Below are 21,810 nucleotides of genomic sequence, written 5' to 3' on the forward strand. Positions count from 1 at the left end.
CTTCCAAAGGAAAAACTGACTGCCAAATTAAATGCTCCACACATGTATTATGAGTTCAGGTAGTTTATTTCACCTTCAAGAAATGTGGCAACGGTCAAGGAGGAAGAGCCATCTGCCAGAAGAATAGGTGTGTAGGCATGCGAAGCATCTGCATTGGAAGGAAGGTCTGCATCTCAATCACCATCTCCACATCCAGCTGCGATGAGCAATAGCATAGATATGCACCTGAAAAAAATAAACCTTAAATACATTAGCATTGCAATCTTCATTTACACATTTCTGCAGTGACCCAGAAAGCATTCCACCACTTCAAATGTGGAATACAGCTACTCATGTATAGAGAAAACATTAGTGAACTAGGACGGTGAGAAAGACAATGATGGAGTTCAGAAGGGAGGGAGACGCATATGCCAGGAGACCAGGTGTGCATATGTTTGTATCCTTTCTTTAGAAGTGACTAGGGCCTATTTAGTGGGCAAATGGGCAGTACTGCTGTTCTACCACCTCTTAGCAGGCTTAAGAAGGCAACCTGGAGGGCTGTGCATCTCGCGGCTATCAAACCTTCATCCCCTTCCCCCTTGTTCTCACCCTGTATTGCTGGTAGAAGAACAGGAAGGGGCTTATACTGCACAACACAGCGCGCACACACAAAAGTGAGGGACTTAGTAGTAGTCTGAAACAGTAGAGCTCTTGAATGGCACTGTGGCCCATTGCTTTACACACTTCTGACTATGTTGCCTTCCATCTCTGGCTCTCACACCTGCCCTTGCTGCCTCTGTGAATGTTGTTCACACAAATAAGGGTAAAAGGATGAATATAGTAATTCAGGGTATGGGGGAAGGGGAAAGAAGGAGGCTGTGACTAACCAGTGCAGATAAGACCAGGCCTTATGAAGAGAGAAAGCCCCAATTTCCTCTCCAGCCCTGTGATCCTGCTTTGCCATCACCCTGCCGCCCTTCTCATACCAGTGTTCACGTGACATATAAAGAGTGTGAACAACAGTGTCCTAGTATTCTAAATGTAGTATTACCATCACTCTATCCCCCATGTGCCTAAACTGTAAAAAAAAAAAAACCAAACTAGGGTAGAGCTGTCCTAAAAACCCTATGTTCATTATAAGCTGTACCTTACCTAGTCCTCTCCATGCTCACAGCTGTTAGATGGTAAACCCATGCAAGTCTTCTAAAGGATGACCTAAGGACATCTCTTCCAAGACCACACAAAAAAGTAACTCTGTAACACCTACCTGCATTTTGGAAAAGTGGGAAATGCAGGCTTATGTGTTCGACAAACACCTAAGTTCCCAAAAGAAGGAAATCACACACTCCACTGCTCCCGCTTCCATATATGGTTAATGGGAAGGACTAGAAGAGTGATCTTATAGAAGGTCATCCTGAGAACTAGCCTCACACCGGGCTGTTGATGTGAAGTCTATTGTCAGCAGCTGTTTAACAATTACTCTGAATAATAGTTGCTCTCCAGAATAGCATACCCTACATTAGTAGTGTGTGTAATTCATACCTATTTACGCACATATCTACATGCGTATATTATACATCCATAACTCCCACCTACTTATGCGCAATTCTACACATGATTTACCCTTCTATGCACATATCTATATGCACACTGGGGTAGATTTTAAAAGGAGCAACCGCGGCCTACATAGCAATGGCCGCTCTGTCGGAGGCCTCTGGCCCTGCCCCCGGACCGCCCCTTTTGTAAAGCCCCAGGACTTACACGCGTCCTGTGGCTTTACACACATTGCCGGGCCTTTTTAAAATAGGCCCAGCGCACATAGACCCAGTTACACGCATAACCCTTTTAAAATCCGGCCCACTATGTCCCTTTTCAACCATATAAATGTGTCCTGGTTGGCCCTTTTGTATTCATGCCACCATGTCTCAGGGCCAACAATCGGAAGCCCAATTTTCTCCCAAGACAGGTGGGTATGCTTGTAAAGGAGGTAATGAAGAAGAACTACAAGGATCTATATGGCTCTGCCTCCAAACGAGTGGAATCCTATCAATAGGAACAAGTCTGGGAGAAAATCAGGGCCCGGATAAATGCTGTATTTAAAAACAGCCAAAGTGTGGGGGATCTGTGCCACAAGTGGTGTGACCTTCAGCATTCGGTCAAGAGGAAGCAAGTCATGGCTGAAGCAGAGGGGCTGGACACCCACATAAGCTTCACAGCGGCGGAGCGACTGCTGTTATCCACCATTGCAGAGTCCACCATGAGTGGGGTGGTGTATTTGGACACCTCCCAGCAACAGCAGCAGCAGGGAAAGCACTGTCTCTAAGATTTGTTGTCCTACTGTATGTCAAGAGATAACTTTCTACATGGTGTATAGGTTGGGCACCTAAAGCAAATCCCTCTTGGATACGGAGGATGATTCACCCCTTGACTACAGTGGCTCAGGTCTGTTGTCTCAGGCACTACACTATGGGATTGTTGGATATGTATGCTGTATCTAGCATCCTACTGTATTTGGCCCTCACATACTGATCTGTATGGCCACATGACCTAGTGATGTTGATTTTCCTTTTCACTCCCGGCCTGGCTAATTGGACAGTTCCTAAATCCTATTTGTAATCCACCCTATTCCTTGCATATGAGATATGGGATTGCAGGGCTGCACATTTATAGGCAAGAAGCTACTCTTGAAAAGAGTGACTACAGGTAGATGCTACCCTCAGCAGCTAGGCAGGATCAGTAAATTTGTGTATTGGGAGGGAAGCTAGGTTTGGAAGAGAAACATGTAATATATTTTCATTCTCATATCTGAGGTGCTGAAAGAGCCCTTGGGCCACTGTACTACTTGTGCACATGGAAACTCCAGATATACACACACACCTATGATGTATAACTAAACCTGGTACTGTTTTCCCTCTTTCAGTGGGCTGCCAGGAGGATCAGCTGGGGCCAAGTGGGCTGCAATGTCCGTGGGCTGCAATGTCCTTGGCACCGCATCCACCAACTCCGGGACTCTTCTGAGGGAGGAGGAGGTGGCTCCAGATGCCCCGACCATTGGGGAACGTGGATGAGCCACATGAAGAGCCAGAGGATGAGCCAGAGGAGAAAGTAGAACAAGAAGGGAGATAGAAGCCACAACAGAGGAGGAAGGTGGGGACCAGGAAGAGGTGGAGCTACGCCCAGCTGAGCACCACCTCATCTTCCTGAATGCCTGTCTTCTGGAGGAGGTGTGGGCCCTGCAGCCAGAACACCATGGCATCTGGATAGCAATGCAAGTGGAGGCAGAAGGGCTACACCATGAATTGCATGGCATCTGAGAGGAGCTGCATGAGCTGACAGCTGTCTGGAGGGAGGTGCTGCCAAGATTGGTCCCCTGCCAGCCACAGCCACCACCAGCTGCACCATCCAGACCTGGTATATCCTCCAGCAGCCAACTTCCTTAGGAGCCTGGTCCTGTGCTCTTTGAGGGACCAATATTGAGAAGGAGGGTGCCCAGAGAGGCCCTACCCCAAGCCCCTGCCAAATCACACATTTGTAAAGGTGGCCAAAATAGACATTAACTTTATTTGTTTCTGCACAAAAGAGAAATCACTGTAAATAAAAGCTCATTAATCACCAATGAAAATATATTTGTATCAGAGTGTTCTTTTCTTGTATTGCTTGTCTTTGACTGTGGCAATGTATAATTTGCAATTCCTCCTGACTGAGCTGTTGTTCCTCTTCCTCATCTGTATTCTCTGGTTGTCCCTCTGGAAGAGGCATGCATCTGATTTTGGCCAAGTTATGTAGCATAAAGTAGGCTAGGAAGATCTGACAAACTTTAGATGGGTTGTAGAGGAGGCATCCCCCAGCTCTGTCCAGGGAGCCAAAGCGTGTTTTGAGTAGGCCGAAGGTTCTCTTGATTCCTCTGGTCATCAGTTGGGCCTTGTAGTATTGCACCTCTGCTACACTCTGTGGGGTGGCTACAGGGATCATGAGCCAGGTTTTGAGGGGATAGCCTCTTGTCACCTGTAAGGGAGAAACCACAGCAGAACAGTTATAAAGCCTTTGAGTTTAGACTGGACATTATGGGATTAGACTGGGTTGGAGGTTTACACCAGGCCTAGCTGGCCACAAATAGATGCAGGATCCCCCTGGTGAGGTTGTTTGGGATATGGTGTTATCAATAGATTGTTTCTTGGAAGCGGTCATGAATTCCTGCCTGCGAGAGGATGTAGGCATCATGACTGGATCCAGGGTAGTTGGGAACAACATCCAGGATGATGCTCTTTGCATTGTGACCACCTGCATATTGAGGGAATGGAAGCCCTTGCTGTTTCAGTACTTGGCCTCATCTCCCCCTAGTGCCCTTCTAGGGATGTATATGTAATCATTCGCCCCCAGGACAAAGGGAAAGTGTGCAACCTGATAAAAATCCTGCATGATTTGTCATGATGCTGTCTGTTCTGAGGGAAGGAGATATAGTGTTGTGTTCTCCTTAGCAAGGCACCCAGTACCTGATTGATGCACATAGAGGTGGCAGACTGGCTTATGTTGACCGTGACCCCACGAGGAGTTTGGAAGGTGCTTGTAGCAAAACATTCTAGGGCAGTAGTGATCTTAAGATGGGCGGGCAAGGCATGGTCCCTCTGGCTGGTGAGTTCTAGGTCTTCCTGTAACTGCTGGCATAGGTACTGTATGGTTTCCTCATTAAACCTGAACCTACACATGACTTCCTCTTCTGACAGGTCTAAAAACTAAGTCCGTGTCTTGTAGACTCTGTGTGAGGGATACCTTCTCCTCCTCCTGCTCCTCTCTTCTCTCTCTCTCCTGCGCCTTAAAGCCATGAGTACCCATGCAGTGATTACAGTCATTTGGGTAGAAAAGTGTATCTTGCTATCTCTAATCCCTCTAAAGATGTCACTACTGCTCCCCTTCTAATCTGCCCCCAATAGCTCATAGTCAGCCTTGGAAGTCAACACCTCCTCTCCACTGTCAGTTGCTGCTTCCACTTGACGACAGAAGGTGGCCTGACAGAAAACAAGAGGTTAAGAGTGTTGGGTGCTGTGCACATAAACCCCCGGTAGCAAGTTTGTGTGCCTAATTACACTCATGTCAGCGCATAAGGCGGAATAGAAATGGGTCATTACGTGTGTAGGTATGGCCCCGCCCAGACCATGCCCATTCCCCACCCCTTTTTATGCCCCCTTTGTACACGAGTTAGGGAATGCGTGCATGAGTGTAGACGTGCATAGTTTGCTCTTTTGAAAATACATGCACTTCCGCATTTCACACATATACGCATATATGGCTGTTTATGGGAGAGTAATGCTTTTAAAATTGACCTGTTTTGCCAACTGCAGATCATGTTTTGTGATCTATTCAATACAGTGCTCAAATATAGAATATTATGTTGGCAAAATGAAGCACATGGTAAAAATTAATCTAACAGAGCATTAAAGCTGTATACATACACAGAAGCAAGAAACACCAATGGTGAATTACCAATGGAGAATCGGACTTCATCAATAATTATTGATGAAGTCTGATTGGACTGGCCTGGTGATGATGAGGAGAAGCTTTTGTAACACCGTGTATTTTCAGGGTTCTGTGCTTGATAGTAGAGTAATCACACTACTGGAGCCTTTTTAAAAAAAAATTTACATGCACACCTTAAATAATATTGTATCGCTTGTTAAATGTCAATAATGTAACATTTTTACTCATTCACATGCTAAACATTTTTAGTACTAGTTTTCATCCTGCAGTATCAGCATTCAAAAATGAAACTGGCAGTAGGCAAACTTCCATTCAAGCAGCTTTGATATACCAATAGCTAGTATTCTGCTCCTTCAGAACTGCACAGTTGGCTCCTGTCAGGACATCATCACTTATCTGACATCTAATATCTTTCTTGTACCCTTTCATGCAAAGCTATACTTCCTCCTGTCCATCTCTCATTGCAAGGTTATGATGGTTGTCATCTAATATTTTCTGCGTTTTCTCCCACATACACCTCCCTTGTGCAGTTCTCTACAGAGCTATTTCTAGACTTGCTCTTGGAACAGTCCACAGTTGTTACTAGAAATCTTATAGTTTTGATTCTCCAAGAGGTTATAACTAAAATATCCAGATCACTAGCCCTAGTTAGCTTGATAAGAAGAAATCTAAGTTGAAAGATGGACTGGATTTAATTTCTTCAAAGTATATACTATTATGCCACTGGACTAATCCCTAACTATGCCTTTTGTATCAGAAAATTATTTGTAATCTTGAATGTAAACCGTGGGAATTGAGAAGTACACAAGAGAATGACATTACTTTTTTATTTATTTTATTATTTTAAGGGTCTTCCTTCCTTCCTTCTAGGATGTAGAGATAAAACTGTACAATGGAAAATATGAGATGCAGAAAAGACACTATGGAATAACCATCCCTTACAGAATATACTCTTGGGGACTTTATATAATAATTGAGACCAGCAATGGCCTAATGCTCATTTGGGACAAAAAGACCACTGTGTACATTAAACTGGACTCTTACTTTCGGGTAAGTCATGCATTCCTCTAGAAGCCCCATATCTCAGATTGATATCAGCAGAAAAGAGAATATAGCAGTTAGAAACACAATGTGTATATGTATTCTGTAGTAAGTTCAGGATTTCCAAACTAAATCTCTGCAAGGAGTTTTATATTCTTAGGACTTCCAATTGCTATGCTGATAAAGTGCTTTATTTCTGTGTTAAATAAAATTGCTCATGGACCCAGCAGAAGATTTTGCGTGATGAGTGGCATGGGAGTGAGCCCTTAGTGTTGTGGCATAGTTGATGCAGCTTCATAGGTGAACCTACGAGGCCTATGCCAACAGCTGGTGAATGCATCTTGAAGCGGGACAGACTGGAACTTCATCTATATTGGCCGCATCCCCCCAGGCTGATCCCTTGGGTTCTGGCAACCTGCAGGAATTAGGCGGGACCCTAGGGCAGTAGTGACAGCAAGAAAGTCAGAACAGGTGGCAAACAAGCATGGTCAGGTCCAATACAAGAAGATAGGTCCAGGCAGCAGGCAAGTGTGGTCAGGTCCAGTGCAAGAAATCAATATCAGGAGATCAGGTCAGGGGTGGACAAGGGCACATGAGACTGAACGAGGCTGGGATGAAGAGATAGGCTGGGTGAGGCAAGGCTGGACGCAGGAACACTGGAACAGAGTAATCCTGAGACACAGGAAAGACAGCAGAAGCAATAGCCAGGAGCACTAGGCAGGAGACCCATTGCTGAGGGGTCAGTGGGTTGAATGGGAATGCCTTACATAGGGAAATCCTTTCCTGCCATAGGCCCTTTAAGTATTGGCGCTGTGCGCGTGTGTAGGCAGCCTCAGGGGGAATCCGATCATGGCAGCATCCAGGCCTCATGGGCCACTCTCGGCGATGTTCATCTGTGGGCATCATTCTTACCTTGGGAAGAGGCTGTCCACATTTGAGATGAGTGTGGCTGTATCATGCATGCTCACAGGTTAGTCCAGAGACAGGAAGCAGCTGGTAACCCCCATGTGATTATAGCCTGCCTATTAAATTTTGCACTTAAAAAGGTAATCATGCGAGCAATGCGTGGAGCTAAGGAACTGAAATAACAAAAAATATTACTATTCCTGGATTACTTGATAAAATTATCTGCCTAGCACTGTAAATTCACACCATTATGCTCCAAACTCAACTCCTTTAGAGTCTGTTGTAGCCTTAATTATCTGGCACGCTTCTCAGTGATCCATGAGGGTGAGACGAAGTGCTTTACATGGTGGAGGCTGGGCAATTTGTGACCATTCTGGAAGCAAAATTGGGTGGCAAAGGAACCACTATTAATACTAGCTAATTGAGGGTGAGGGCAGAACTTCTTCTTTAGTGACTAGTTCAAACGTATTATTAAAATTTCCAACCCCATGCATAATTTAAGCAGGAGTTCCATTACTCATTTGAGTCTAGTCGAAGAATGAATGCTTCTTTTTGAGGCTTCATGTCAAGATTTTTATAGTGACTGCAGGTAACATATTATATGAAGTAGCATTCTACTATTATACACTAAGACTGAGCCAATAATAGAGACTATAACTTGGATAGTAATGCTGCTAACTGAATTTTGATTCTAGTAGGCGTTTTGTGAATACCTATAAGAAAAATTATGTGCCAGGGTCAAGCCTCGGCACCAAGGCCAGGCCTCAGGGTCAGACCTTGATGATAGGACCTGGCTGCAGGCCTGGGACTCGGCAATGGGACTCGGTGTCAGAGTTGGGACCAGGGCTCAGGACCAGGACTCAATGATGGATCCAAGCTGGGCCTTGGCACTGGGACCAGGTAGCAGGACTTTGTCTCAATGCCAAAATAATGCTTAGGCCCCGGAACCAGGCCTAGTGTTCAGTTCTAGTACTTAGTGCCAAAACCAAGCCTCAGTGCCAGGCCCAGCATGAGCCTTGTCTCACCAGAGGCCTGTTTTATTTTAATGCAATAGATATGAAAATACTTGAAATTGTTGAATATTTTTAATAGGATTTTGTTTTATTCCATTCAGAATGAACCGAAAATGACCTCATTCATTGCATTTTGTACATCCATTAAAAATGAATGCACATCCCTAAAATCCTTGATTAAATGTACGCGTTTATCTGTGGCCAGGTAACTTTAAACTTAATCAGCTCTGTTTTGAATATCTCCAGTTAGACTTAAAATTATTTGGCCAGGTAACTTTATACTTAACGTTTTATATTCAAATAATATAGCCAATTAAGAAGCTGAAAAAAATAGCTGACCATCCCTATTCCCAACTGTTCTCTAATCATTAAAAACAAAAAATGAACCCTGACCCCCAAACTCCTTGAAGAATTCTTTAGAAATCAAACCTTTAAGTGTCAGCTTCAGCTTTCCTCTCCTCCCTGATTCAATATAATGTTAGCATCTAAGAGCCCTCCCATGCCTCCCTCCCTCCTGCACCCCAGCCCTAACCCTCCCAACGTCTCGGTACCTTTTCTAATGGCTGTCTTCAGCTGTGCTTGTGGTATGTTGATGCCATGATCTCAGCTCAACACTTTCAGTATTGCTATGTGATCAATACTGCTGCCAACCCTTAAAAGTTTAATTTCTGAAGAATTCTTCAATGGGTTTGTGGGGTGGGGGCTCGACCTGGCAGAGCCCTTATTTTTCATTGATTGGGGGGGGGGGGTTGGGAATAGGGCCACTAGACCCCCACTCGACTACCTTTTTTTTTTGGCTTATTGCCACTTAACTGGTTATGCTCTTTTTATTCAGCCAGCTTTAGACCTGCTTCTGTGCTTTAACATAGAAACAGAAAAATGACGGCAGAAAAGGACTAAACGATCCAACCAGTCTGCCCAGCAAGCTTATGTCAGTATCTGCTGCACTGTGCAGGTTACCCCCATGCTTATCAGTTTACCAGGCTGTAAAAGTCAGGGCCCTTGAATGCTGTTGGAATCCAATATCCCTTAACTGTTGCTGTGAAAGCAGAGAGTAATGTTGGAGCTGCATCTAAAATATCAGGCTTTGTGATTAAGCGTATTAAGCGCTGCATCAGCTAGTTACCCCCATGTTTATTTCTTCCCCTAACCGTAAAAGTCAGGGCCCTTGTTGGTTGCTGTCTGAATCCAAATCCCCTTTTCTCACAGGACAAGCAGGATGGTTGTCCTCACAAATGGGTGACATCGAGGATGGAGCCCACCACGGAAAACTTCTGTCAAAGTTTAATAGAACTTTGACTGGCCCCTACTGGGCATGCCCAGCAAGGCACTGACCCTGCAGCCAGCAGGGGTCTCCCTTCAGTCTTCTTTTTTCCGCGCAGCAGTTGCCACGCGGTGAAAGGAGCTCTCTAACCACGTTCCTGACAGGAATTTGGAAATTAATTTCCTAAGAAAATTTGCCCCTCAGGGGTCTCCCTTCGACAAATTTTTTAGTCATCTTACGGAACCCGGTAAGTTTTTTGCCTTCTTCCATCGACTGCCGTCGAATTTGGCCCTCGAGGCCTGTTGGCACTTACCGATCCCCAGCCTAAATTTTGGCTTCCAGCCATGGCAACGGGGTTCCGTCGTTGTCCGGATTGTACCCGGACTATGTCCATCACAGACCCCCACAGGGTTTGTGTAATGTGTTTGGGTAGTGAGCATGATGTCCTGACTTGCACCAAATGTGCCTTAATGACACCCAAGGGTCGCAAAGCCAGGATGGAGAAGATGGGGCTCCTCTTCCATGCACCCACCCCAACGCCATCGATAGCATCGACGTCATCGGAACCGGCACCGTCGAAGTTGTACCATCATCGTCAACCCTCCGGTGACCGTCCGCCATCGATCGCTTCTCGGCCGTCGACTCCCGTCCCTTCCCCGGATGGGCGAGGGGATCGGAAGGAAAAGCACCGCCATCGACGGCACAAGTCTCGGCCTGTCGAGGATCCACAGCCATCGACCTCTGCTCAAGCCGAGCCACCGACAAAGAAGCCGCGAACAGACCGGACGCCCTCCACGTCTCGTTCGCCGGCATCGAGGAAACCCTCACCCTCTCGGGGTGTGGGGGCCGTGATCCCACCGGTTACGGTGGTCCCTCCGGCCCTGCCTCAGCCTCCCTCTCCCGTCGAGCCGGGTATGGTTACCCCTGGTCTCCGGGCAGAACTGGACCGGCTGGTCCAGGAGGCCATCGAGAAAGCGATGAAGAAATTACAACCTCCATCGGCACCGTCTCCGGCACCGGTTCCAGTGCCGCCCCCGGCACCGACGCCGGCACCGGCTTCGCCACCGAGGAGGGAACCGACCACCGAGCCGTTGATACAAGCGCTAGCACCGCTACTGAGCCGCATGGAGGCACTCATGACGGCCCTTCCATCGGTGATTCCAGTGCCATCGACAACACCACCGTCTCCGACTGGTTTCTCATCGGCAGGAGAAACACCGTTTCGAATTCCCCCTTCCGGGGTAGTTCCATCGGTGCCTTCTGGTATATCTCCACCGATTTATCCTTCGGCTCCATCGATTCCGCGCCAGGCAACCGATTCCATCGGCAGCACCGAAGCCATCGATGCCATTTCTGGTTCCACCTACCGCACCGATTCCACCTCGGTTTCCATCGATGCCTTCAGAGCCTCAGCCAGGTCCATCAGGGCTACAAGCCCCACATGATCCCTACGATACCTGGGGTGATGATGATGATACCTCTTCTGACACAGATTTGCCTTCGCCACCATCTCCTACAGAGAGTAGAAAAAGATCTCCTCCTGAGGATCTATCTTTCATTAATTTTGTGAAAGAGATGTCAGAAGTTGTACCTTTTCAACTACAATCTGAAGCTGATGACAGACACCAGATGATGGAACTACTTCAATTTCTGGATGCTCCAAAAATCATCGCTTCCATCCCTATACACCAGGTGTTTTTGGATCTGCTCAAGAAAAACTGGGAATCTCCTTCATCGGTGTCACCAGTTAACAAGAAAGCTGACTCCACATACCTTGTCCAGTCAGCACCAGGTTTCCAAAAACCTCAACTGGATCATCGCTCTGTTGTGGTTGAGTCCGCGCAGAAGAAGGCCAAGTGTCTTAAGCCACACTCTTCTACCCCACCTACCAGGGACAACAAATTCCTAGATAGTGTGGGACGGAAAGTGTATCATGGAGCTATGTTGATTTCACGCATAGCTTCATATCAACTTTACATGACTCAATACAACAGAGCCATCCTTAAGCAGATGCAAGACTATGCTGACACGTTGCCGGACCAATACCAACCGCAGCTTCAAGCCCTTCTTCACAAGGGATTTGAGGCAGGGAAGCACGAGATTAGGACTGCCTACGATATATTCGATGCTTCCACGAAGGTTTCAGCCACAGCCATCTCAGCCAGACGTTGGGCTTGGTTAAAGTCATCCAACCTTCGCCCAGAGGTCCAAGATCGTCTTGCTGATTTGCCCTGCTTAGGCGACAATTTGTTTGGAGAGCAAATTCAACAGATTGTAGCGGAGTTAAAAGACCACCATGAGACATTGAAACAACTCTCATCTGTCCCACCTGAGGTGACCTCCAAGCAACCGCAAAAGAAGGACTCTAAAAAGTCGTTCTTTCGACCACGCCGCTACTACCCTCCGTCAACTAGGGCTCGTCCTGCACGGTCCTCTAACAGGCCTCAGCCTCGTCAGCCGAGAAAGCAAAGACCTACTGTAGCCCCACCTCCTGGGCCTGCGGCGGGCCTTTGACTTCCCTGTATTGAGCACATGCCAACTCCCTCTTCCACACATCCCTGTGGGAGGTCGGCTGTACCACTTCTTCCCCCGTTGGAAACAGATTACCTCAGATCAGTGGGTGCTAGCAATTATCGCACAGGGTTACCACCTCAACTTCTTAACACTTCCGCCAGACTCCCCGCCCCTTCAGGCATGGAGTCTAACCAGCCAATTGACTCAATTACATCAAGAAGTATCCCTTCTTCTACAATCAAATGCTATAGAACCCGTCCCTCCTTGTCAACAAGGGAAAGGATTCTATTCCAGATACTTCCTAATACCAAAGAAATCAGGGGGGTTACATCCAATTCTGGACCTTTGGGCCCTCACCAAGTATCTGCAAAAAGAGAAGTTCAAGATGGTAACCCTGGGCGCCTTGCTCCCTCTTTTGCAAAAGGGGGATTGGCTGTGCTCTCTCGACCTCAAGGACGCTTATACCCACATTGCGATAACACAATCTCATCGCAAGTATCTGCGTTTTCTGATAGGCCACGACCATTATCAATACCGAGTACTACCTTTCGGGCTGGCATCTGCTCCACGAGTCTTTACCAAATGTCTCGTAGTAGTAGCAGCATTTCTCAGGAAGGAAGGTGTCCACGTCTACCCCTATCTGGACGATTGGCTAATCAGGGCCTCCACCCCTCAAATTGCGCAATCCTCCCTAAAGTTGACAATTCACACACTCCTCTCCTTAGGGTTTCTTGTCAATTACGAGAAATCTTGCTTGGTCCCATCTCAGACCTTATCCTTCATTGGAGCAGACTTGGACACCTTACAGGCAAAAGCCTACCTTCCACTTCAACGAGTCCAAACTCTCATGTCTCTAGCTCGCCAGCTCGTCTTAACACACTGCCACAGCTCGCCAATTCCTCATCCTCCTAGGACACATGGCATCCTCGGTTCAAGTTACTCCCTTGACCCGACTAGCCATGAGAGTCACGCAATGGACTCTGCGACACCAATGGATTCAAGCTTTCCAGCCTCTGTCCTCCATAGTCACTGTTACTCAAGCGATGCGCCTGTCTCTAACCTGGTGGACGACTCAGGTCAACCTCCTTCAGGGCTTACCTTTTCTCCCACCGGATCCGCAAGTAATCCTAACCACCGACGCTTCTCACATCGGTTGGGGAGCCCATGTCGACGACTTCCAAACCCAAGGGTTATGGTCAAAACAGGAAGCCGAACACCAGATAAATTTCCTGGAACTTCGAGCAATCCGCTATGCGCTCCGAACTTTCAAAGATCATCTATTCCATCAGATAATCTTAATCCAGACGGACAACCAAGTGGCCATGTGGTACATAAACAAGCAGGGAGGCACAGGCTCCTTCCTTCTGTGTCAGGAAGCTGCACAGATTTGGGCAGAAGCCCTCTCCCATTCCATGTACCTCAAGGCCACTTACTTGCCGGGAGTAGACAATGTATTGGCAGACCAGCTGAGCCGTGTCTTCAAGCCACACAAGTGGTCACTCGATCCTCTGGTAGTGACCTCTCTGTTTTACAAGTGGGGTTTTCCCCGCATAGACCTCTTTGCGTCCCCTCAGAACCACAAAGTGGACGATTACTGCTCTCTCATTCGGAGCCAACACTCTCAGCCGAGGGATGCCTTCTCCCTCAAGTGGACGACAGGTCTGCTTTATGCATTCCCTCCACTTCCTCTTCTGTCAAGGACTCTCGTGAAGCTACGCCAGGACAGGGGAACCATGATCCTGATAGCTCCCCACTGGCCACGCCAAGTGTGGTTTCCCATACTCCAGGATCTCTCCATCCGCAGGCACATCCCTCTGGGAACGGATCCGCATCTGCTCACTCAAAACGACGGATGCCTCCTCCATCCCAACCTCCAAGCCTTGTCCCTGACGGCATGGATGTTGAAAGGTTAGTCCTTCAGCCTTTTAACCTTTCGGATTCGGTTTCTCGTGTCCTGATAGCTTCACGAAAGCCCTCCACCAGAAGATCCTATTCATATAAATGGAAAAGGTATACATCATGGTGCACTTCTCAGTCCCTTGATCCCCTTTCCTGTCCAATCTCTAAGTTCTTGGACTATTTATGGCACCTATCAGAATCCGGTCTAAAGACCTCTTCCATTAGGATGCATGTCAGTGCGGTAGCCGCCTTCCATAAAGGTATAGAAGGTGTCCCTATTTCAGTACAACCCCTGGTGACACGCTTTCTTAAAGGCTTGCTCCATCTGAAGCCACCCTTACGTCCTCCGGCCCCATCTTGGGACCTTAATCTGGTTCTTGGTCGTCTAATGAAACCACCTTTCGAACCTCTGCACTCCTGTGAATTGAAGTATCTCACATGGAAAGTATTATTCCTATTGGCTATCACTTCAGCTCGCAGGGTTAGTGAGTTACAGGCCTTAGTCACCTATCCGCCTTACACTAAACTCCTGCAAGACAGGGCGGTGCTCCGCACTCACCCTAAATTTTTACCTAAGGTAGTTTCTGCATTTCATATCAATCAATCCATCATACTACCTATCTTTTTTCCCAGGCCCCATTCCAACTCTGGGGAACAGACTCTGCATACCCTAGACTGTAAACGAGCTCTAGCGTTTTATCTAGACCGTACAGTTGCTCACAGGAAGAGCACTCAATTGTTTGTCTCCTTCCATCCTAACAAGTTGGGACAACCTGTGGGTAAGCAGGCTCTTTCCTCCTGGTTGGCGGACTGCATTTCTTTTTGCTATCAGCAAGCTGGCATTCCTTTTCAAGACCGTGTAAAAGCACACTCTGTGAGGGCCATGGCGACTTCAGTAGCACACCTTCGATCGGTGCCGCTTCCTGACATCTGCAGGACTGCAACCTGGAGTTCTCTCCATACCTTTGCAGCCCACTATTGTTTGGACAAAGCTGGAAGACAGGACTCCATCTTCGGCCAATCTGTCTTGCGTAACCTTTTTCCAACATGATGTACCAACACCCTTCCACCTTCCCGGTAGGGTGCGGATGCCCTTTCCCAAATTCCACCCCAGTTGTTGTGCCTGTTGCACGTCGTTGGGTGCATTTGGTGCAAGCCAGGACATCCTCAGTTCGGTACTCACCCATTTGTGAGGACAACCATCCTGCTTGTCCTGTGAGAAAGCAAATGTTGCTTACCTGATGTAACAGGTGTTCTCACAGGACAGCAGGATGTTAGTCCTCACGAAACCCGCCCACCACCCCGCGGTGTTGGGTTCGTTTTAGTTTTTACTTTTTTAGGCACTGCCTGTAGCTTTGAAAATCAGACTGAAGGGAGACCCCTGCTGGCTGCAGGGTCAGTGCCTTGCTGGGCATGCCCAGTAGGGGCCAGTCAAAGTTCTATTAAACTTTGACAGAAGTTTTCCGTGGTGGGCTCCATCCTCGATGTCACCCATTTGTGAGGACTAACATCCTGCTGTCCTGTGAGAACACCTGTTACATCAGGTAAGCAACATTTGCTTTCTCACTGCCGTTGAAGCAGAGAGCAATGATGGAGTTGCATTAACAGTATCAAGGCTTAATTGTTTAGGGTAGCAACTGCCACACCAGCAAGTTACCCCCAGTTACCCCCATGCACTCTTTTCTTTATTTCCAACCTCTAGCCTTTAGGAATGCACAGTGTATATCCCATGTCCCTGTGAATTCCTTCACTGTTTCCATCTTCATCACTTCTTCCAGCAGGGCATTCCAGGCATTCACCACCCTCTCCAAGAAGAAATATTTCCTGACTGGTTCTGAGTCATCCTCACTGGAGTTTCATTTCATGACCCCTAGTTCTATTGATTCTTTCCAATGGAAAAAGGTTTGATGATTGTGCATCATTAAAACCTTTCAAATATTTGAAGGTCTGTATCATATTTCCCCTGCACCTCCTTTCTTCCAAGGTGTACATATTCAGATCTTTCAGCCTGTCCTCATAGGTTTTACAATGCTGACACCCCCCCCCCCCTCCCCATTTTGGTCGCTCTTCTTTAGAACGCTTCTATCCTTTTATCCTTTTTGAGATACGGGCAACAGTACTGAACGCAGTACTCCATGTGAGGCCTCAACAACAGACCTGTACAAGAGCATTATTACCTCTTTTTTCTAACTGGTTATTCCTTTCTCTATGCAGCCCAGAATTCTTCTGGCTTTAGCTAACACCTTGTCACATTGCTTTGCCATCTTCAGATCATCAGATACTATCACACCAAGGTCCTCTCCTAGTCCGTGCGCATTAGTCTTTCACCGCCCATCACATAAAGCTCTTTTGGATTACCGCACCCCAGATGCATGACTCTGCACTTCTTGGCATTGAATCCTAGCTGTCAAATCTTTGACCACTCTTCAAGTTTTCTTAAATCAATTTTCACCTCTCTATTCCTTCAGACGTGTCCACTCTGTTGCAGATTTTAGTATCATCTGTTAATAGGCAAACTTTACCTTCTATCCTTCCTGCCAGGTCGCTCACAAAGATATTAAACAGAATTGGTCCCAAAACCAATCCCTGTGGCATTCCACTTAACACTATTCTTTCTTCAGACTAGGTTCCATTTACCAATACACGCTGTCTCCTGTCAATCAACCAGTTTGCTATCCACATTACTACTTTGACACCCACTCCCAAACTTCTCATTTTGTTCATGAGTCTTCTATGTGGGATCGTATCAAAAGCTTTACTATAGTCCAAGTAAATCACATCGAGTGCTTTTCCCTGATCCTATTCTCTAGTCACCCAATCAAAAAAAAAATCAGATTTGTGTGACAGGACCTTCCCCTGGTGAATCTATGCTGCCTTGGATCAAGCAACCCATTGGATTATAGATAGTTCACTAGGCTTTCCTTCAGTAGAGTCTCCATTAATTTTCCCACCACCGAGGTGAGGCTAACCGGCCTGTTTTTTCCAGCCTCCTCTCTGCTCCCACTCTTGTGAAGCAGGACCACTAACACTCTTCTCCAATTTTGCGGCACCACTCCCGTTTCCAAGGTTTCAGCGGATCTGCCAGCACATCTCTGAACTCCCTCAGTATCCTGGGATGTACTTCATCCGGCCCCATGGCCTTGTCCACTTTCAGTTTTCCTAGCTCTTCCCTTACATTTTCTTCTGTAAACAGAATTTCGTCTACTCCACCCCCATCCACAGTCTTGTTAACTAGCGTCAGTCCTCCTCCAGGGTCTTCTTTAGTGAACACCGAACTGAAGTATTTCTTTAACATTTCATCTATTTCTTCATCTCTCTCCACACATTGATCTTTGTTACCTTTTAATTTTGCTATACCACTTCGGACCTTTCTCCTTTTGCTAATATATCTGAAAATATTTTGTCACGTCATTTCACCTCTTTCGCAATCCTTCTACCTGACTTTTTGCTTTCTTGATTTCTTTCTTCGTCTCCCTTAGTTTCACCAGATATTCTTCCCTGTGTTCCTCTTTTTGGGATCCTTTATATTTCTTGAATGCTGTTCTTTTTGCTTTTATTTTATCAGCCACCTCTTTTGAGAATGTATTAGACTTACTTCTAATATCAGAGTTAGTGGATAAGTTATTTAGCTAACTCAATCGCACCACTGAATGCCCCCAAAATGCCCCTTACTCATTCAGTTAAATTTTAGCTGAATAATGATTTATCTGGCATACTTTTAGCTGGATATGTACCAGGATATTCAAAATTCATCATTTAGCTGGATATGTGGGTTATTTGGCTAAACGGCTTTGTGAAGCTACCGTATTTTTCGCTCCATAAGACGCACCTGACCATAAGACATACCTAGAATTCAGAGGGGGAAAATTAAAAAAAAAATTTTTTGTGCTAAACCAGCTCTGTCCCCGGGCATCTGTGCGTCTTATGGAGCAAATTAGGGGAGGGCATAACTTTTTTTTTCTCCCCATTTTGTTTTCAGGTCTGGGGAGGGCAATTTCGGTCCACTCCCCAGATCAGAAAACGTTTATCTTTCTCTGGGACTCCCCCCCCCAAAAGAAAAACCCCATCCCAACCCTTTAAATTAATTAACAACCCCCACCCTCCTGACACCCCTCCAAGACCTGCCAAATTAATTTACTACAACCCGCCACCCTCCTGACGCCCCCCAAGACCTGCCAAAAGTCCCTGGTGGTCCAGCGGGGGTCCAGGAGCAATCTCCTGGGCTTGGGCCGTCGGCTGCCAGTAATCAAAATGGCGCCGACAGCCCTTTGCTTTATTTGTGTATCATAATATACAAACGTGTTTGTGTGTATCTTCTACATCCTTATAATGTAACAAATTGTCCTGCTCAGAATATGCTCTGCAATATGCATTTTTTATAGCAAAAAAGGCATAACCTCTTTCTAAAAATTTCAATACTAATATATGTGCATGATCTTTGAAATCATGTAAACAGGAACTTCTCTTTGTTTCTCCTACACCAATCCAGAATGATTGGATTTAGTCTCTAATCCATCTGGTGGAGGTAGAGATCTTTTTTTTCTTTTCTTTAAATCTATGACATCACTATTACATCTGTTGAGCATAGACCAGTTTGAGGTAGTATTCTCGGCTTCCAGCAGTATTTATTTTTCTAGTCTGACATATGATTTGAATTTCATTAAAAAAAAAAATAGTGAGCCAATATTGCTCCCATTCCCGTTAGAGGATTCTGAGTTGAGCCAATTTAGAGCAGGTATCTAAGGCATTCACTTTGTCTGGGCCATGCTTCTGCCATTTTTACAGAGTAGTGAGACAACATTTGGTTATGCTCCCATTCCCATTAGAGGGTTATTGATTGAGCCAGTTCAGAGCATATATTCATATATTAAGGAAAGGAGACGAGGATCCTGTAAGTCACTTTTAAATGTTCACTATCTTTTTTTACTTGGGTAAGAAAAAAGGGAAAGAAAGGATCCTTGAACTTCGAAAGATAAGGGCATTCAACCAGCGAGTTTCTAATCATTTTTAATGATTCTAGTCTTCATCTAAGAGCTTGTGAAGCCATTTTAAGTCCTATTTGTTGCATTGGAGGTGGATCCTTGGGCTGAGGTGGGGTTGACACAACCCGCAGGCAAGGGCCTATGGGTCCCCACCGTCAGCAGGTGGAGTGGGCTGAAGCTAGAGGCCACTGCAGCTTCACCTATCCCAGCCCACGTTCCCCTCGGGTTGAGCCTTTGGGTGCTGGGGCTGGCAGGACTTAGCCGGGCCTCGAGGTTTGATATCAGAGGCAAGCAGTTTAGCCCAGAGACAGCAGCCAGCAGGTGGTGTGGTTCTATCCTGGACTGGTCCCAGTACAGGAACCCAAGCATCGAGGAATAAGGATTGACTGAAGGTGCCTGAGCAAAGAAAATCCAGAGCCTTAAGAGTCCACGTCCAGAGGATAGGGATGGAAGCGTCACTGTTGAGCCCAGATGAGAGCTGGCGGCAATTAGAGAGAGTAGCAAGCAACGTAGAACTCTGGACACAAAGGAGTCTAAAGAGTGGCCATCCGTAGCAATGGTCAGGGCATGGAGAAGGTGGGCATGGTCAGGCATTGCAATGGTCAAGGCACAGAGAAGGCAGGTGTGGTCAGGCATAACAATGGTCAAGCTTGGAAAAGGCAAGCAAGGTCGGACGTAGCAATGGTCAGGCTTGGAGAAGGCAGGCATGGTCAGAAGTAGCAATGGTCAGGCTTGGAGAAGGCAGGCAAGGTTGGATCAACTTGGTAGGGGTGTGGCACTTTATGTCCGGGAGGATATAGAGTCCAACAAGATAAAGATCATACAAGAGACTAAATGCTCAGTAGAATCTACATGGATAGAAATCCCATGTGTGTTGGGTAAGAGTATAGGGATAGGAGTAGACTACCGTCCACCTGGACAAAATGGTCAGACAGATGATGAAATGCTAAGAGAAATCAGGGAAGCAAACCAATTTGGCAGTGCAATAATAATGGGAGATTTTGATTACCCCAATATTGACTGGGTAAATGTAACATCAGGACTTGCTAGAGACATAAAGTTCCTGGATGTAATAAATGAATGGTTCATGGAACAATTGGTTCAGGAACCAACAAGAGAGGGAGCTATTTTAGATTTAATTCTTAGTGGATCACAGGATTTGGTGAGAGAAGAAACGGTGGTGGGGCCACTTGGCAACAGTGATCATAACTGATCAAATTTAAACTAATAAATGAAAGGGGGGACAAAAAGTAAATCTGCAGCTGTAACACTAAATTTTCAAAACAGAAACTTTGATAAAATGAGGAAAATAGAAAAAAACTGAAAAGTACAGCTGCAAAGGTTAAAAGTGTTCAACAGGCTTGGACATTGTTTAAAAATACAATCCTAGAGGTGCAGGCCATATGTATTCCATGCATTAAGAAAGGTGGAAGGAAGGCAAAACGATTACCATCATGGTTAAAAGGTGAGATGAAAGAGGCTATTTTAGCCAAAAAAACATCCTTCAAAAAGTGGAAGAAGGATCCATCTGAAGAAAATAGGATAAAACATAAGCATTGTCAAGTTAAGTGTAAAACATTGATAAAACAGGCAAAGAGAGAATTTGAAATGAAGTTGGCCATAGAGGCAAAAGCTCATAATAAAACATTTTTTAAATATATCCAAAGCAAGAAACCTGTGAGGGAGTCAGTTGGACCATTAGATGACTGAGAGATTGGGGCTCTTAGGGAAGATAAGGCCATAGCAGAAAGACTAAATTAATTCTTTGCTTCCGTGTTTACTAATGAGGATGTTGGGGAGATATCAGTTCCGGCGATGGTTTTGAGTGGTGATGAGTCAGACGAACTGAACGAAATCACTGTGAACCTGGAAGATGTAGTAGGCCAGATTGACAAACTAAAGAGTAGCAAATCACCTGGACCGGATGGTATGCATCCTAGGGAACTGAAGGAACTAATAAATGAAATTTCTGATCTATTAGTTAAAATTTGTAACCTATCACTAAAATCATCCATTGTACCTGAAAACTGGAGGGTGGCCAATGTTACCCCAATATTTAAAAAAGGCTCCAGGGGCGATCTGGGTAACTAGAGACCAGTGAGCCTGACTTCAGTGCCAGGAAGAATAATGGAAACTATTCTCAAGATCAAAATCGTAGAGCATATAGAAAGAGATGATTTAATAGAACACAGTCAACATGGATTTACCCAAGGGAAGTGTTGCCTAACAAATCTGCTTCATGTTTTTTAAGGGATTAATAAACATGTAGATAAAGGTGAACCGGTAGATGTAGTGTATTTGGATTTTCAGAAGGTGTTTGACAAAGTCCCTCATGAGAGGCTTCTAAGAAAACTAAAAAGTCATGGGATAGGAGGCGATGTCCTTTCTTGGATTACAAACTGGTTAAAAGACAGGAAACAGAGAGTAGGATTAAATAGTCAATTTTCTCAGTGGAAAAGGGTAAACAGTGGAGTGCCTCAGGGATCTGTACTTGGACTGGTGCTTTTCAATATAAAATGACTCAGCCTCTAGCTTGCTAATCACCCATATGTGAGGACTAGCATCCTGCTTGTCCTGGGATAAAGCAAAATTGCTTACCTTGTAATAGGTGTTATCCCAGGACAGCAGGATGTAGTCCTCACAGAACCCACCCACCACCCCGCTGAGTTGGGTCTCATACCTTTTATTATTTTATTTTTGCTACAGCTTATTGCTAAATACGAGACTAGAGTGAGAC

At 45.9% G+C, this 21,810-nt stretch overlaps 1 protein-coding gene across 3 annotated transcripts in view; it reads left to right on the top strand.

Moving 5' to 3' along the window:
• LOC115079264 (mucin-5AC-like) overlaps window positions 1–21,810 on the top strand; it is a 264,061-nt gene that overhangs the window by 174,030 nt on the left and 68,221 nt on the right. For all 3 annotated transcript variants that reach the window (XM_029582610.1, XM_029582612.1, XM_029582611.1), the window contains exon 23: window positions 6,325–6,504. In XM_029582610.1, the coding sequence (XP_029438470.1) occupies window positions 6,325–6,504 (180 nt within the window). The remainder of the gene's footprint in view (window positions 1–6,324; window positions 6,505–21,810) is intronic.

This window comes from Rhinatrema bivittatum, chromosome 17 (genome assembly GCF_901001135.1).
Source record: "Rhinatrema bivittatum chromosome 17, aRhiBiv1.1, whole genome shotgun sequence".
NCBI lineage: Eukaryota > Metazoa > Chordata > Amphibia > Gymnophiona > Rhinatrematidae > Rhinatrema > Rhinatrema bivittatum.